The sequence below is a fragment of the Canis aureus genome, chromosome 6, assembly GCF_053574225.1.
Source record: "Canis aureus isolate CA01 chromosome 6, VMU_Caureus_v.1.0, whole genome shotgun sequence".
NCBI lineage: Eukaryota > Metazoa > Chordata > Mammalia > Carnivora > Canidae > Canis > Canis aureus.
In genome coordinates this window covers 24384953-24404652 of record NC_135616.1, presented here as the reverse complement: position 1 = coordinate 24404652, position 19700 = coordinate 24384953, and the positions used below count along the sequence as shown (strand labels likewise).

General features: G+C 33.4%; 1 protein-coding gene across 10 annotated transcripts in view; it reads left to right on the top strand.

Moving 5' to 3' along the window:
* CCDC178 (coiled-coil domain containing 178) overlaps positions 1-19700 on the top strand; it is a 421095-nt gene that overhangs the window by 269511 nt on the left and 131884 nt on the right. For 7 of the 10 annotated variants that reach the window (XM_077900386.1, XM_077900387.1, XM_077900389.1 and 4 more), the window contains one exon: positions 17920-18069. The exons of 1 other annotated variant lie outside the window; for it this stretch is intronic. In XM_077900386.1, coding sequence (XP_077756512.1) covers positions 17920-18069 — 150 coding nt within the window. Of the gene's footprint in view, positions 1-14654; positions 14792-17474; positions 17492-17919; positions 18070-19700 lie in introns of those variants that run through there. 2 more of the 10 variants (XR_013381334.1, XR_013381333.1) reach the window with 2 other exon arrangements.

The following is a 19700-nucleotide window of genomic DNA, read 5'->3' as shown; positions in this document are numbered from 1 at the left end:
GAAACAATCTACTGAATTTATGAATTTTCAAATTCTAAAGAATGTGAATTCCTCCCACGTTAACTTATACGTGTAATGGAATCAAAATTAAAAACTCAAGTAGAATTTTTGGAAATTGATACATGAATATCCTGAAATGTATAAGAACTCACAAAAGGTCAAGTGTAATATAGATATACTTGAAGAAGGACAAAGTTAGGGGCTTAGACCATCGGGTACCAAATTTTACTATAAATCTACAGTATAAGAAAGTGTGCTATTGGTGCAAAGAGAACAATACAGTAGGATACAGGTTCCAGAAACAGGCCCAGAATGTAAACATGGCCTCTTGATTTATGAGAAGATGCCACCAGAATAGTGTGAGAAATGTATTAGAAAATAACTGGTATACGCGGCAGCCCGGGTGGCTCAGTGGTTGAGTGCCACCTTCGGCCCAGGGTGTCAGGCTCCCTGCATTGAAGCCTGCCTCTCCCTCTGCCTGTGTCTCTGCCTCTCTCTCCCTGTGTCTCTCATGAAAAATAAACAAAATCTTAAAAAAAAAAAAGGTTTTTTTAAAAGGAAATAACTGGTACAGAATCAATAAATGATACATTAGTGATTAGATATCTGTACTAAAAAATAATCTTGACCTTATATTTTACAACATATATATAAATAAGCTCCACTTTATTACAAATGTAATTGTGAAAGGTATATAAAGCTTTTAGGGAAAAACATATGTAAACATCTGATTTATTCTGGAATTGCCAGAAATGTTTTAGATAAGACACAAGTACCAACCATGAAAGAAAAAGTTTATAAATGGTACTCTTTTAAAATTAAGAACTTGTATTGATCAAGACACCATTAAAGAATGAAGAGACAAGCCACAGTTAAAAAAATACTTATGATACACATACCAGCAAAATTCTCTCATCCATAATAAATGAGGAACCCCTAACAAAACAATACAGTCAGCCTAATTAAGAAAAAATGGCAAAGACATGAAAAACCACTTCACAAAAGGAGCTATACAAATGGGCAATAAACATATGAAAAGGCAGTCAATATAATAATCATATAAATAAATATATATATATAAATATAAATATATATATAACACTTGGGTGGCTCAGTGGATGAGTGTCTGCCTTCGGCTCAGGGTGTGATCCTGTCCGGGATGGAGTCCCACATCAGGCTCCCTGCAGGGAGCCTGCTTCTCCCTCTGCCTATGTGTCTGCCTCTCTCTGTGTGTCTCTCATGAATAAAAAAACAAAACAACAACAAAAAAAACTTAAAAAAAAGAAATATAAAAACTATCATGACTTGTCTCTAAATACTTATTTAAATTGCTAAAATTTAAAAATATAAGTAAGCATGTAGAGTAACCTCATATCTCAGGTGGGCAGGAGTTGACACCACCAACTAGAGTTGAACATACGCATATATGATTTTCTAGATGTCAAGATTTAGTACATATGTGCACCAAAATATGTTAATATTTTGTACAAAACATTAGTAACAGCTTTATTAGTAATAGCTCCCCCACAAAAATTCATTAATAGTAGAATAGATAAATTGTAGTTCATTCGTACAATAGAATAATATATAGCAATATAATGAATGAAGTGTTGCCACCCAAGGAAAATGTGGAATGTGGATGAATCTAACAGAATTGGTATTGAGCAAAAGATGCCAGACTCAAGAGTGTATATAGTGTGGGATTATAATTATATGATGATTGAAAATAAGCAAAACTTGTGTGTTGGGATGTGGTTTGTTTTTAAACTGAGAATGGACATGAGGGAAGCTTCTGGGGTGATGGTTATTTTTTCTATATTTTCATCTATGTGATAGTTATGTAGGGATATTCATGTGTAAAAAACCTATCAATTCTTATAACTTTATATGTATATTGCACCTCAATAAAAAAATTAGGACAGACCAATGGAATTAACATAGATTTACATATGTTAATGGATTAACATAGATTTTAATGAATAGAAAACACACCTGCCATAACCTTTTTATAAAGGATATATAATAATTAATAATTTAATAAAACAGAATTAAGGTGAGCATTGAGTATATATTCCAGATTCAAGACAGTACAATAAAATTTCTTTAAACACACTCTGCCATTCAGATGTTTTAGCAATTTTCACAAGTATATTCTCCTTGTTTTATGTAAATAGATATAAAGCTGTATAATTATCTTAGAAATCCAGCAATCTGTTTATATTTGTAATAGTTAATATTTCTAAAAGTTAAAAAAATATTCACCCAACAGTTTCTTAGCCTATCAAAAGTTATAATGACTTTTTTTGTGTGTTGTATCAGTCACCATGCTTGAGTCTTACTTGTAGTAACTCCATCTGTGGATGCAGTTGTGGAAAGAGGAGGCAAGCTGGATCTGGCTGCCACTGAAAGAGTAAGAATCTTATTGTGCCATGACCACACTGCCTGACAGCTAAGAAAAAAATCGTGCAGAAATAGACCCAGAATAGCTTAAAGATAACAAAAAAAGAAAGAAAGAAAGAAAGAAAGAGAGAGAGAGAGAGAGAGAGAGAGAAAGAAAGAAAGAAAGAAAGAAAGAAAGAAAGAAAGAAAGAAAGAAAGAAAGAAAGAAAAAGAAAAAGAAAGAAGAAAGAAAAAAGAATTTGATAACAGGCAGGGGTGTCTTTTTTGTTCGCAGTGTTTTGTTTTGTTTTTGATAATTTATCTAGAGATAGATAATTTATCTATCTCTAACAGAAGGACTTTTTATTATTATAAGTTGAATTCCTACTAATTCAAGTAGAATTTGTCAAAATGAACATGTTTTCAAAATCACTTGCATGATTAGCTATCAGCAGATGAGTTAAGCATTTAAAAATTATTAACTAGGGAGTTTTGTACTTAACAGGAAAAGACATTCATAATATACTTAAGATTATGGAGAAACATGTAACCATGAAATTTTCAGCACTATTTTAATAATAGACCTTTAATATATATTAAATAAATGAATAAATCTATTTTAAAATAAAGATGATAGTTTAATACATCTGGTACAGTTGACATAAGCAGAAATTTAGTTGGGATTTTATTGCATGATCTATATCATGTTAGAATTTATTTTTTCAGTGGTTATTGACATGCTTTAAGTTACTTCGCACACTGACAGTATAAATGTTTTATAAAAAATAAATGAATTATTTAATAGTTTTAAAATTCATTTATTAATGAACTTGTTGCAAAGATAATTCAGGGCTTGATTTTCCATCATTAAACAGTTTCTTTTTTTTTCATTAAACAGTTTCTATACAGCATATTATTAATTTTTATAAATCTATTACCTTACACAATACCTGATTCACCATGGTAGTTTTATGTTGCTGCCATAATAAATTAGTGTGAATATAGAAGCTTAAAATAACACTAAGTTATTTTCTCACACTTCTTATGTCAGAAGTCTTAATAAATGAGTCTCACTGGGTTAAAATCAAGTTGTTGGAAGCTCCCGAGAAGCATCTATTTCAGATTGTTTGCAGAGTTCAGTTTCTTATAGTTGTGGAAACTAGGTCCCTGTTTTCTTTCTTGCTATGGGCAGAGGGCCATTTCTACCCTCTAGAGGCTGCTTTCAATTCCTTAACTTGTAGCCTTCTTCCATCTTTAAACAGGGGAAAAAAAGAGATGATGGGTTTCAAGTCTTGCTCTCATTTTAAATTTGTCCTATGTCTCCTTTCACATTCTTTGAACTTTAGCCAAGAAAGATTCTCCAATTTTAAGAATTTATGTGATTAGATTGTGTCACCTAGGTAATCCAAAATAATCCCTTCAGTTCTAATTCTGTCCTTAAATCAAATCTGCAAAGTCTCCTTTGCCATCAACAATAGCATATTCATAGAATCCCAAAATGATAGCTCCAAAAGTTATCCATGAGAACCCCCCAAGGGCTCACTTCTGAGGGGCTGACTTGATCACAGATGCGTGAAGAATAGATGGTCTTCAGATAGCTTCCACGAATGTCATTTTATTCAGATTTAAACCCATGGTTTCTTCATTTGGGGGAGTCCAGATTTCAGCACCTAACTACATAAGAATGAATTGATTTCCACATGAGAGCTATGCTCAGGCTGATTGCTCTTAGATCAAAGAAAGGTAAAAACTGGGCGACATTGAAGATTTCAGAAGTGAACATAGCATTTTATTCCAGGACGCTTGTCTGCCCTGCCCTTCCTTTCTTCCTTCCTTCCTTCCTTCCTGGAAAAATTGAAAGAAAAATGTTTACAAAGGAGGAAAGTTGGTCTGGCATTGGCAAGGGTATGAGGTAGGAATGGCACTTGGTATATAGGAAAAAGAAAGGTTGAACCCTATGATACTGAGTAGCATTGCCTGTTTCATCTGAAGAGAGAGCAGTGTATAAAGTGTTGTTTCAATTTAAAACATACAACAGTTCTCCGTAATTATGTCATTGAAATATGTGGGAAATTTATTATTGCTTTGTTAAAAAGTCTTTGGGATAAGTAATTTGACTGCTGCTATTGTATTTTTATTTACTACTTTGAAGTTTTCTTTTAAAGTGTTTATATCCATCTGTAACAATGAAGATCCTCTGTATTTTTAAAAATTCAACTTATAGTTATTTCTTGGGAAATTGTCTTACTACTTTTTTTCATTTTAATCTCCTGAGTTGTGAGAACACAGCTTAGCAAAGTGTATAAAGGCATCAAAGCAGGTAGTTTAGATTTCTGTTAGTCTTCCAAGGAAAACCTACAAGTAAACTGGAATACAACACAGAGAGATTATACAGTAAAATGCTTTTGCAAACTAGGATTTAAAGAACTGGAAACCTTATTATTTTTCTCAGTCAAAATGTAAATGGGTAAGTTTTTATGTTTTTATGTTGTCAAAATGAATTGTGAAATGTTTCTCTACAGAATGAAAAAACACATAAAATGCCATCCAACTATAATACTCTGAAAAGTCCACTTATTTAAGAATATTTGGCAGTAGATCCTTAATGAAAATAAAATTTATTTATAGTCAGCCCACCCATTTTCTCCGTCCTGTGTCAGCAAGGCATGAGTATTATATAGATCCATTCATCTAGTCACTTATTCAATAATGTTTACTGAGAGACTACCATGTACTGGAGCAAAAAATTAATAAGGCACAAAAAATTCATAGAAGTGAGAAAATTAATACAGAAATATTAACTATAATAAATAATGGTGATTGATGTGATAGAGATATACATAGTACAGTAGTATACTACTGATTAGGTCTTATCCAGTGCCAGTTTTCTAAGAAAAGTTGAAAATGCTAATCTTTACACATTTCACCATGTATCAATACATATATGTATTATTTATTATCAATGAATTAGGAATTACCTCCCAATAACATTATAAATGCCAGGTTTATTGCTTTTGTGTCCTGCATCTCTCCTGAGGAGATTTTAGCTTGTTCTATATTTTTTTCATTTGCTGACTTTCTTCATAACTTAAATAGATTAAATGTATAAAACTACTAATATGTATCTCTGTATTAGAATATAATTGTATGTGTCCTATACTTTACTTAAACAAACTTATTACACTGGCACCCTTTTGACTTCCTGCTAAGCTGACATGGCATATTGATAGAGGAACATGAACTATCTCTAATCAGCCTTTTCAGATAGAACAAATGTTTGTCAGTTTCATTCATTTTTTCACCACCACTATCCAAATTAATATCTTGCCATCATCAAAAGGAAGGCAGCCATCCAGTGAATTGCACAATATACATCTGACCCTTCTTTCATTGTGTTGGATTTCCATGAAGTGTCTTATATTGTGCGAAAAAAATACATGGCCCACTCATTATATCCCAAGTGTTTTTCTTTTTTCTTTTTAAAAATATTTTATGTATTTTTTGAGAAAGACAGACAGACAGACAAGTGGGAGGAGAGGTAGAGAGAAAGCGAGAAGCAGACTCCTGCTGAGCAGGGACCCTGAAGTGGGGCCCAGTCCTAGGACCCTGAGATCATGACCTAAGCTGAAGGCAGCCACTTGACTGACTGAGCCACCCAGGTGCCCCTATCCCAAATGTTTTTTCATTCTTTGAGACATTTCTATTTCTATGTCACAATGTAGAAAGAAGTGACAATGGGTTGAGGAAATGATAGGGGGGCATCTGGGTGGCTCAGCGATTGAGTGTCTGCCTTTGGCTCAGGTGATCCGGGGGTCCTGGGATAGAGTCCTGAATAGGGCTTCCCGCAGGGAGCCTGCTTCTCCCTCTGCCTATGTTTCTGTCTCTTTGTGTCACTCTCTATGTGTGTCACTCAAGAATAAATAAATAAAATCTTTATAAAAAAGGAAATGATAGGAAAGGAAGATGGTACTTTCAGGAGGGAAGAATGATAGCAAGGGGAATTTAGTTGAATGGCTTCATGCTTCGCAAACATAACAATGATGAAACAAAAGGAAGGAAAGGGGAAACAGGAAAAAAAGGAATAAGTAACTTGAAGAAAAACAAAGATGAGAGAAAAAGAAAACCTGGGGGAAAGAACCATGAGTTTGGTAAATAATTATAATGACAAATTTCTTTATGCCTTCATTTGCTCTGACCATGACTAGTTGATATTCAAAGTAAGTCTTACGTATGTGGCACTAGAGGACCTAATTTTGCAGATATGTGTTTCTACAGTCCTTTGATGTTCAACTTATATTAAGGGTTTTCATTAAAACCCTGGAAAAATGTGCAAGATCTATGAACCCATCCATTTAATTGTTTTAAGAGATAATGGTGTCATTTCTGAATATACAGAACTTGTATATTCTCCCATTTTCATTTATTTTGCCATACCTTTAATTTCTAGTTATTATTTCTTTCCAACTCTAATTGGTACTTTTCTTCATGTGCTGAGTTATGCAATATTTATCATTCTGTTTCTATCTTGTGTACTTAATACTATATTTTAAAGATCATTCTGTGTTACTACAATATATAGCTAGTGAATTTCTTCTAATCATTTTACAGTCTTTCGTGGTAGGTGACCACCACATTTTACTTAGCCATTTTGTAAATGAATGGACATCTATGTCACCTGCAAAATTAAACCTTAACTTAGTAACATAAAGTTAATTATGGACCCCCAAATCAGAAATCGCAGTAGAGAAATGAACAGACCTCTAGCTTCCTATAATACGGGACCTTACATGAACCACATTTAGTTGAAGAAGGTGTGGGATAGATACATTCAGGCATTATTTATGGTATCTTAACATCTCTGATAACTGTCTGCAAAGTTATTGTATTTTGAGAGCACTTAAAAAGCTCACAAGCATCTCATTATTTTAAAGGACTTGGAGACATTTTTGAATTATTAATAGGCTATGTCTCCTCAGTATGTACCTTTGCTGGAAAAATAAAATGGTTTTCAGCAGTCTTTCTCTTTGGGCAGGTGTATATATGTACAGTCAAAATCAATCTTGAATGAGAGATCTAATTTGGAACTTTGTTTTGCATCATACTAATATATTAATTAAGGGTCGAGAGCAAGAGTCAGCAAACTTTCTGTATAAAGGAAAATATAATGAATATTTTAGGCTTTGTGGTCCACTCAGTCTCTATTGCAGTTACTCCACTCTACCACCATAAAGCAAAAGCAATCACAGACAATAGTAAATGGATGAGGTGATAGTGCTTCATTAACATTTATTTACAAAAACAGGTGGTGGGCTAGATTTGGATGGAAAGGCATAGTTTGATGAGACCTGTTCTAGAAAATGATTTTTTTCCATATTGAGATTATTTTGGGGAATCAATGGATCTCAATATGAGTATCTATAGAAAACTGACTTAGGTATTTTTAATCCTATTTCCACTTGAGATCCATCACAAAGGTATATACAGTGACCTAAAATGAATAACAACATCAGGTGATTAGAGGTTCTCATGATCTTTTATTTATCAGTAAGGGGAATACCTTAACTGAGAGGAAGAAATGAGAAAAAGCATTAGTAATAATCCTATCCATAAGGATATTTTACTAGACTGCAAATAATTTACTGTACTTTCCACATTTGGCACCTCTGAAACTGGGCCTAATGTTTTCTGATCCCACAATCCCAAGGAAATTGTAATCATATCTATACAATATATATTTATGTATGATTAATCATATATAATCATAATACATATATATATATAATTTCAAAAAACCCTTTTCTCTATGAGCACCCAGTTTAGAGTTACTGATGTAACTCTGTAGAGTAGTCAAAAATTAGAAAATTAGAGCATTCACACATATCAGTCTAGAATCTTAAAGGTCTTATAATTCACATTCAAGATTAGGAAGTGATGTAGTCTCAGAAAGGGTATTAGGCTGAAATCAGATTGTATTTTAGCCTTAATGCTTTTCTCTTCCTGTGTGACCTTCGATAAGAAATTGACTTTCCTGGACTCCATTTCCTTATTTCCAAGTAAGGATTTTTTTTAAAGTTTCTATTCCTTAAAGTCTTGCAACAAATTAATGCTATCTGTCTGGAGTATAAAAATGTCTGCAGTTGTGAAAAGGGGCTTTAGTTTTCTATTTCATGCACCTTCCTATTATTTGTGTATAATATAATCAGCATGCATTATTTTATAAAAAATTGATTTTTGAAAGAAATATTTAAATTCTGATATAACATGGATGTGGCAATGAAATTGGCATTAAACATAAACACTTAAGAAATTAAACACTTGCAGCAAATAAAAGGGGAGCTTGGATTACTTGCTCTATCAATAGGAAGTTATAAAATATATATTTTATTTTTTCAATGAATTTACTTAATTTATGTTATATTATATGTACTTGAACCTCTTAGATCAGTCTTTCTCTCATTTGTAATAAAGTTTCTAGGTACTGCTCTTACAGTTTCTGCATTTATGTAGTGCATTATTACTTTATGATAAAGTTAGTTGATAATTCCTTAACTCTTTTTGCTGATGACCTTTTAAAGCTGCATAATTAGAATAAGTTGTGGTTATTGTATTGGAATCTCTATCCCATGGGCCAACAAGGCAGCACATTAATTCTCTGCATCACCCACTCCATGTGCAGTGCCATCAGCACAAAGATATTATTCTTTGTAATTACATAAAGAAAGGGTCTATTTAGTGTTAACTGACCTTTCTGTGACTGATCAGCCTTTTCCACCAGTGAAGTAGAAATGTATATCATTAAAATGTGAGTAAATAGGAAACCTTTCTAAATCTTAAACTATTCAAATGAGGAGGTGCATATGAAGATGAAATTGTTCAGTCTTTCACATGATATGGTGAAAAGAGTAGTAGACTTTATTTTCAAATATTGACAAATTGAAATAATCTTAAATTATGAAAATGCATAGAAATATTTAACAAGGAAATATATGCAAATATTTTTCTGTTTAACAATCTTAAACGATATTGGAGGACACATTATTAAACTACAGTATATATTCAAGGTTAAAATTTAAAGTTTACTTGATAAGTAATAGGAATCATTATTACTGGGGCTTATCACTTACAGAGGACATACGTATAATGTAATTGTTTAAACCATGTATTCTACCTTGAAAAAATTCACTTGGATATATAGATTATGTGACACCAATTTTTATTCTCTTTTTTTTATTCTCTTTTTCTTATTACATAATTTGTTTCTCTGGTTAGTTATATTGGATACATTGAGGGACAAGCATTATATTGAAGAAAATTGATCAGATAGAAATTCAATTACTAATATTAGTGACATTTGTGAAGCATTTCTTAAAGCCATTGAATAGTTATAAAGGAAATGCTATAGTCCCCATTAGAAACGACAAATACCCACCATTTGCTTCGACGTGGATGGAACTGGAGGGTATTATGCTGAGTGAAATAAGTCAATCGGAGGACAAACATTATATGGTCTCATTCGTTTGGGGAATATAAAAAATAGTGAAAGGGAATAAAGGGGAAAGGAGAAAAAATGAATGGAAAATATCAGAAAGGAAGACAGAACATGAGAGACTCCTAACTCTGGGAAACGAACTAGGGGTGGTGGAAGGGGAGGTGGGTGGGGATGGGGGTGACTGGGTGACGGGTACTGAGGGGGGCACTTGATGGGATGAGCACTGGGTGATATGCTATATGTTGGCAAATTGAACACCAATAAAAAATAAATTTATAAAAAAAAGAAATGCTATAGTCCACATGGAGGAAAATATTCCTTTTTTAACATACACCCACATTATTCATATGATTTTTAATATCTAACAAGCATCTGTGTTTCTAGGACAAGGTTTCCCTGCTGAAAACACAGACAGGACCATGTATATGAAATATTTTCAGAATCTGTTAAAAAAATGACTCTTCCTTGGAACTTTTCTCATACTTTCAGTGGAACTGATCTCTCATGGCACTACTATCATTATTTGGATATGTCTTTTATCCTTCTTCATGTATAATGTATTCTGATGTAGTTAGTTTTGTGAATGCCTCAATTCCCTTATCTGATTGTAAGTTTCTTCAGCCCTGAAATTGTGTATTTTTTCATGCTAGTATCAATAACTCCTGGTCAAATATGTACAATGAACAGCATCTAAAAATAATAAGGAACTGGCAGGGTTAATACCAGTAATAATGCTCAATGGATATTTATGAATTCTTTAAGATGCAATGTGATAGTATCCATTGGTAACCTTTATGATTAAATCAGCGGCAGCTACATTTATAACCTCATCAGGGAACTAAGATAAAGAGTCCTGTATGTTGTCATATATGTATGTAATCATATATGTGGGTCCTAGGGTGAAGTAGCTAAAAACTATTCCCCTGGACTCTGGCAGGGACAGGTGCTATTTGACCTCTCATAGTGTCCCCAGTTGTGCTTTGTGTATACCAGTTGCTCAGTAAGCATTTTGAATAAATTAGTGAATGGAGAGCATTTTGTCAAACATGATAATGTATAGAGTCTGAGGCATGTAAAAACCTTGATGCCGGGGACTGATTTGTTCATTTAAAAATCAAGAATGTTCAAGACTAATTATCAGAGAACTCGTGTTGGACAAGAGACTGGTTTCCATGGCAGCACAGACAAGAATGTGGGTCCTGGGAGAGTTAGAACAGTTATTTGCTCCTTTGAGGCTTCAGGGTATCGACACATATCATTCTTACAGACTTGCTTCTTGGAAGCACTGGGGAGAACTCTCATTTTCTGTAGTAATTGGTGTATAGATTTTAAGGGAACAGCAATACAATAGTGCCTCTATGCACACAGTAGGTGATGCACCTAATAAAGTATATACTTTCTCCATGTCTGTTATATTGTTAAAGAATTGGCATGTATTTTAGGCATTTGTCTTCACCTTGCTAATCCCCATGAATCAAAGGGAATGTTTTTGAAGTGACAATGTTTACAAAGAAACTTCAAGCCTCTACATCTCCTTTATTCTAAAGCCCATCCCCTGCACATTCCATGAATCAGTCTCAGTGCTGTTGTCTATTTTAATAATATCAAAGCATCACTGAATGCAAAAATACCAATCCAATGCCCAAAACTGGCAGAGATGTGCCAAAGGCATATGTGGGGTTTTAATAGTGTGATATCAATGGTTTAATGCATGAGCATACGTACAAGATCACATGCTACTGAAACATTGGTGCTTGGAGTGGAGCATTATTTACAATGCTTTGCATCAGTGGGATACTAAATATATGGGTACATTTCATTGTTTGCATAGCAATATTTTAAAGCTTAGAGATAACAGAACATTTGTAGTGCAGAGGGAGGTGGAGGGCCTGCCACGCCATTTTCCAGAGTGGCTATACCATCTTACACTAGTACCAGCGATGTGTGAGTGGCCAGGTTTTCCACACCCTCACCAGCATCTGGGACTGTTTTCACACATCTCATCTAAGGCATTCTGATAGATATGTCATGATATGTTACTGTGATTTTAATTTTTTCATGTGCTTCTTTATCATCTGTATATACTCTTCAATGAAATGCCTCTTTGTGTCTTTTGCCTATTTTGTAATCAGACCGTTTCTTTCTCACCAGCACATTTTGGGAGTTTTTTTTTTTTTTAGCTTTAGACACCTGCCCTTGGTTGGATGTGTGATTTATAAATATTTCCCTTCAGTATGTACTTTGTTGCTTCATCTTCTTAAAAGGGTTTTTTCACAGAGCCTTGGTTTTTACTTCTAATAAATTCTCATTTATCTAAAAAAAAAAATTACATAATCCATGAAAGCCTAATTCACAAGCCATAGGTAACAACAATCTAATAGTCCTAAAGTGGCCATAAAAATATTCCTCTCGACTGACTCACCCAACTTTGCTTAAATATGTATTGACCTATACAGCAAGAAAGTTTGATCCCTGCCAAATAAAAGACTGTTCTGATTCAAATCACTGATTATTTTTTCTATGAAGCCTTTTCTGACCTACTCCCCCATCTAGTAGAATCAATTCCACCTGGTAGAATTGATTACAAGTACTTCAAGAAATACCTCGAGTAGATTTGTTTACACTTCTGTCTCCTCCTATTCTATCCTTTTATCCCTGATGAAAAGGGTTACATTCTATTCTTATTAATTCTTGGGGTATCCATGGAGCTCAAACCCAGAGAATAAACTTACTAAGGGTTTGCTAAACAAATGATTGAATGAACAAAAACTAGACGTGAGGATACTCTAGAGTAAATTGATCAATAAATACAATACAACTTTTATTTGCTGGTGGTTCTGGCAGGAAGTCAATCCTTTCCAACCATAAGACAACAGTGAGTGTGGTGCAGAACATGGACATACGTGGCACTAACAGCCAGCAAAGCCCTGGCGGGATGCAAAAAAGCAAGGAGCTACCTGCAGTAAACTATTAATAATCAAGAATCAGGAAATGACAGATCCTCAGAAAAGATCATCTGCAGCAGCCACACATAATCATATCAGGATGGGACATTTAGAATTAGAAGTGGGTAAAAAATGACAACTCTCTTACAATACATTCTTATAGCCCGTCTGCCTGCCAAACTGGATCCAAATGCCTGTATTAAGAGTGACTGAGAGGGTATAGATGACACATGATCATAAATTTATATATGGACACTAGGACTATTTTAATAACATTAAGGTATTTGTAAATAGCTATGCAGGTCTTCTACATATACATGTATAGTGCAAAGGCTTTAATCATAGCATCTTTCTAGAATATTTGAATAAAGTTTCTTGTAATCACTTTTGCCATTAATCCATCTTATATTTTAAAAAAAAAAGCATTCAAATGCATTTAGACTTTCCCTAGGATTAGTGTATCTAGCTAATCCTCCATAGAAGTCAACAGGTATCATTACTGCATCAACTGTAGTCCAGAATTTTTAGGCCTCAGCTGTAAAGATCTGTGCACTTGAGCACTTGGTGCTATCACTGAATGCATTAGTCCCAATCAAATCATAGAATATGGAATCATGTAGTTAAAACAAACAAACAAAAACAAAAGCAAAACAAAAAAAACAGAGATTGATTATATATAACCAACATGCCCATATTGACTTACAATAAAAAGTGGCTTCCAAAAGGACCAAGTTCTAGTTTCCTTCAGCAACTCATTTTATCTATGTCAACAAGCTATGTGTTAGCCAAATTATAAAAAGAATTGCTTGGTATCAGTAGGCTTAGAATGAGGTAATTCTGTTATTTGATTGTTTGATATCATTAGGTTTTATAAAGACAGTGCTGCATAGTGTTGAATGCTGGTTCATGTTTACAGAGTAAATATATTGTTTGGTGAAGAGTATGGAATCTGGAGCCAATCTACCTGGATGCAAAGCTCAAGACTCCACTTAATATGTGTGTAATCTGGCACAAGATATCTGCTGTTTCAGTGGCCATGGTTGCATAATAGACATGCCCAAACTTTATGGCTTATGATTCTATGTGTCAGAAATTTGGACAAGACACAGCAGATACTGCTTGAGTCTTATCTCACACTTTCTGAACCATCAGTTGGGTAACTTAGAAATTAGGGATTGGAATCATTTTCAGACGACTCATTTACTCATGGATGATGCTGACTGTCCTCTGACTGGAGAGCTAGAGCTGTTTGCTGGAACACCTACATATAATTTCTCCATGTGGCCTGGATTCCTTGCAATATGGTATCTGGTTTCAAGGATTAATCTCCCCAGAGAGAGCACCAGGCAGATGCTTTGTTTGTTTGTAAATAAACTGGTTTCTTTAAAACCAGCTTTTTAAGTAAACTAGCCTGGAAAGTCAGGGAGTATCCTTTCCACCATACTCTATTGCTGACGAAACCACAAGTCTAGAAAAGTATATGGGAAAGAGAAATAGACTGTGTTTCTTGTTAGGAAGTAACAAGGTTCTGGGACAACATGTGTTAAGAAAGTATTTCTGTTGCCTTTTTTGGGAAAATACAATTTGCTTTACCTGACTTTTCTTGCCTTTGTTTACCCATTTGTAAAATGAGGATAATAATATACCAACTAAGATGATTATTACTGTTTCAGTTCTTTCCATTGTGTGTGGAATTCATAGGTTCAGGCTGAATTCAAATTCAGCCTTATTTCTAAGTTCTTGTCTCTACAATAGAGGGTGAAACATAAAAAGATGATATACTGTTTTGTGCAAAAAGAACCCAGTTTTCTAATTATAATTCCCTATTCTTTATTTGCCAGTGTGAGAGGGAAAGAGAAGGGAAAGAGTGAGAAAAACTGAAAATGGAGGAAAAATCCAAGATGAAATCCATGGTTTAAAGAATAAGAAAGGTCAAATGAAGAAGAAAATGGAGGACCTACCATTTGTACATCTTGAGGTCTCATTCTTCCTTCAGTTTTCAGAATTTTTGGTGACAGAAAAAGCTAGCTTTCTTTAACTATGGTTTCTCAATACTTTGGGGATCATGGGCTAATTAGGTAACTCCAGAAAAATGCTATGTATAGTTTTAGGGATTTCACATACCTTGAGAAAGGTCAATGATGCACCCAGAGAAAAAACTCTTGCTAAGGCTGGACAATGTGGTATATTGTTAGAATAATGTTCAGTGCAAAAGCATATTATGTGAGTGCTCTTTATATACCACTTTAAAATCTTCACCTATCAAGTAATATAATATCAAGTAATATAAATTTTACATTCTAAATTACATATTTGTGTGATTTTTAATATATATCTTTCCCACAAGGCCGTGAATTTTTGAGATTCACCATTATTTCCTAGAGCGTGGCATACAGTAGTTATTAAATTCAAAGTTTTGAATAAGTAATTAATGAAAACTAACGAATGAATGAAATAACATTGTAAACTCAAAGCATAATATTTTAACCTGCAGAGATTGCAATCAAATTTTTCTTTATGGTTTTAGGAACAAAATTGTTGTCAAGTTCACATTCAGCTGACTTAAGTAGAAAGATTCTACTGATAAGATTCAGCTGGATTTGAATATAAAAGCGTGTAAAAGTCCTATTACTTCACTTATTAGTTTCTTCTTTCTTCTCACCCTTTTATATTTCTGATCCTAGTTTTTGTGCCCTTATTATATATCTTCTACTCTTGATCCCTTGTAAGCTCTTCAACTCCAGTTGTGGTAACATCATTTTCCCAGATATATTTCCACCAATATCATTACCTCTTTGTTTCATTCGCATATAATAATATTATTGGCTAAAATTAAACAAGTCAAAGTTGTAAAGTTGAACCACAGTTAAACATATAGAACATTTTCAGAGAGTGTCAGTAGATACCATTATTCAAAATTTTTATAAACCCGAAACTTCATGGATCATCTGAAGGTCCCTGACTTTCAGGAATAGGTGGTGAATTGGAAAATCCTTCTATAAATTCATAATTGAGAAATGTAATTAAAATATCATGACTGATGTAACAATGTTTTGAAGATTCATTGACATAACTGCGCAATTTGATTTCTTGGTATTTAATTACAGCATATAAAAAGCAGTAAGAACTGGTGTCATCCAGAAGCTGAAGGTATTTGTGTTTGGAAATAAAGCTGTATTTTATCAGTGAGCAAACCATAAAGTATCAAATATATCCTCACTAAAATTCTATTAAATAGGTTTAATGCAAATCCCACAACTTTTGTAGCACTCCTCCCAAATGCAATGTTTATAGTAGCCATGTAGGGCTTGAAAGAAATGTAATTGAGAAGTAGAATACATTAGGTATCAGAGTTGTGCTTATGTTAAATCAAAGAAACAAAAAAATTCAAGATTCCTCCTCCTACCTTCAGTAGAACATTTATCAAAGATCCAACAAATCACTGAGGCTTTGATTTTAATGTGTTAAGATAGCAGCAAGAACTGTAATCATTTTTTTTCAGAAGTATCCCCACCAAAGTAAAATACTCATAGATACTTGGTCCTCCTACCAAAAGATAATTCTATGTGATTTTAGGTAAGTTTATTAGACAAAAGTTTCTAGAGTTTGAAATTACTGTGCCAGAATTAGGACAAGGACATTTAAAATGGTTCTCAGTTCTTCATTTTGGCTTTTTGAAGAACAGCTATCACATAGTATTCATCATTAGGGATCAATATGGATACCAGGCTTTCAAGAGAAATATGTTTGTTGACCTTAATAAATCTTCAAGTGTGTAAATACAGAAACATTTGTACAGACAATTTTCTGCTGAATTACATTTTGTCTATGCACATTCTCATACTGCAATATATTTTTAAACAATTTATACTGAAAGTTTGATATGATGGCAGTTTTCACAAAGAAACTTTTTCAATTGCTTCACAATGGTTATTTTAATATCTTGTTATTTAATCACTGTCATCATCTTAATGCACATTTATGTGTTTTGCAAACTTTTGCCTCTATAAATAAAGTTTTAGAGAATAAAGCTTTTTGCTTAGAATAAATTTCATAAAACAAACTGCTAGATTAACAGGTTTGAAAATATTTAAGCCTGTTGATAAATTCTATATTTGTGGAAGCACCAGAGAAAACTGCATGTGCTACAAATGTAAAAAGAATCAGCAGCCAGACTGAATTCACACATCTAATTAAAAATGATAGGTAGCCCCTAATTTTCCAATTGGTAATATTACAAAAATTATATTCTAAGGAGTTTGTATTAGATTTTTAAAAATATTTATTTATTTATTCATGAGAGACACAGAGAAAGAGAGGCAGAGACACAGGTAATTAAATCCCTTGTAAGGATTTAATCCCTTGTAGCAGGCTCCCCACATGGAGCGGGAGGCAGGACTCTATCCCAGATCCCGGGATCACGCCCAGAGCCAAAGGCAGACGCTCAACTGCTGGGCCACCTAGGCGTCCCAGAGTTTGTAGTAGATTTAGCAGATATTTATTTAGTCATGAGAGGGTTTTATAAAGTTCTCAATTGCTCAGGGACTTAACCTCTACTATAGCTAAAGTATAATAGGAATAAATAATGGCTCTCTCATGGTACTCCTAAATGTTGAGTTCCTTGTCTTTGTCTTTTACCCTTTAATTTTCTTTGTTTTCAGTGAGCCCCACCACTCTGAACCTCTTGGAAATAGGATTCTAAGCTTCCAGATATCTTCTACCTATCTGAGCATTGGGGTTTGAGGAAAGGCAAAGCGGGTAGGAAACTCAGTTTCCTAGGAAACTGAGTGGACCACCTCAGGACTGAGTACTTCCCAAGGCGTTGTGGAGAGAAGTCTGGGAAGGAGGGAGAACAGAAGTCAAACAGACTGGTAAATGAGTGTTCAAAATAGAAAAGAAATAAGTGTATAAAGAAAGAAAATTATTTAAAAAAAAGAAAAGTAAGAAAATTATTAAATCCAAGGAGAATATTGGTATCAGAGGAAGCACCTTTTTTACTTTATTATTTTTCTGCAATATGTAATATAATATTTGTAGGTAATTCAAATGATGTTGAAAAATTCAAGGAAATTAAAATGACCTTAAATATATATATTTATCTTCTAGAAAATACAAGATGATTCACTAGAAGAAAATCTACGTTTAGCTCAAGAATATCAGGAATTACAGACTATTTTCTTAAGAGAAAAGGACAATTATTTCAATCTATATGATAGACAGTTATTACTTGATGCTTCAATTCGAGATAAGAAACAGGTAGGCTTTCTTATTTTTTTATTTTTATTTTTTTAAGTAATGATTTACTGGATGTATGTACCACAAAAAATAACAAGTAATCAGTCATAGGGTCTCCAATCTGATGGTGGTCCTTTATATGCCACCAAATGATGTGTTTTCTTCTTATAAAGTATTGTATGTTTTTATCAAACTCTGAAACTCAATTTTGAATGGATATTTGAGAAATGAAAAAACTTAGTATCTAATCCACCATTTTATACTAATTTGCTTTATCATGACTTGGAATGCCAAATTTTTATAGTTCATAGATTTAAATATATCATAGACTTCGAATTTCAATTTTATCTGTAGGTAACTTTTTATAATATGCCTCAGACCTTCTTCATGATCTGTGGGCTCCAAATGTTGGCTTCTATTTTCTTAGCAAATACGGGTCTTAATTCGAAATTTGGAGACTAGTTGACCCTCTGTAGTTACTGGAAATTAGTAGAAATTCTCAAAGATTTTTAAAACCTTCTGTAATAATAAAAATAGAAAAGTAAAACACACACAGTATACCACAAGTGCAAAAAAGGAAAGCAAAAGTTCCATCGCAAATGTTAAGATATAGTCACTTCCTTTGTATTCTTCCCCAGACACTCATTGACAAGAAAAATCATTTCCCTTCGAATTTTTGTTTCTTCTCAGAATCTAAATTTCAGAATATAGAAGCATAATTATTTTTTAACCACTCACCTAGTCCTAAGAACCAGTAGACTGCTAATGAATGCTTTCTCCTATTGTTGTCAACCATACTAACTCTACTACAAATTAGTAGTCTAAAATTCCAGTACTGTACTTATCCCTCCTAATCGTGGAATATTGGGATTTGAGTGCAATCTCTACCAAGCTCAGTATCTTGGCTAATTAACTATCCTTTCTGACCTCAGTTTTCTTCTCTGTAACATAAGATTTACTTTAGAAGAAACCTGATAAGGAATAAAAAGGAGACATCCATAGTTATTTTGAAAATAAAAGGATACTATGCAACTGTAACTATTACATTCATCTGGAATGCTGCTTATAAACTCCCTTATGTTTCTCATCAATCTACTCTCCTATGAGTTAAAGCTTCTAAATACGTTGAAAGAAAGAGTGTGTATTTTTCTCTTAAAAATTAGTAGCAAGATGAAGGTAGATTAAGAAATAAAGGTGTTTGAGAAAGAATTGATAATATAACTATACACCAAAATCTTAGTGTCCTCAATCCATGTGCAGGATTCAAAGAAAGGACATCAATGGAACATTTGTCCAATCACTTCATGCATTTGACATTGTTATTGAAGTTAAACATGTTCTATTTGTTCCTGATAATTGAGGAGGAAAAAATAATCAATGGCTATACTGTATTTCCTTTTCTAACCAGGAGGGAAACAAAAATAAATTTTATGTATACTTGTTATGAGTTTATATAGAATCCTTAGGTGGCAAGTGATAAATAGATATCTGCATAAATAGTGAAGAACTCATGCTTTTCAGAGAAATCCATAAACACCGTATTTCCATAGTAAGAATAAAATTGTCTTGATCTTGGAATTAAAGCAAATCATGATTCAAGATACAAGGAGTGAGACCCTGGGATGAACAGACAGTGAAATATACTAGGAGAT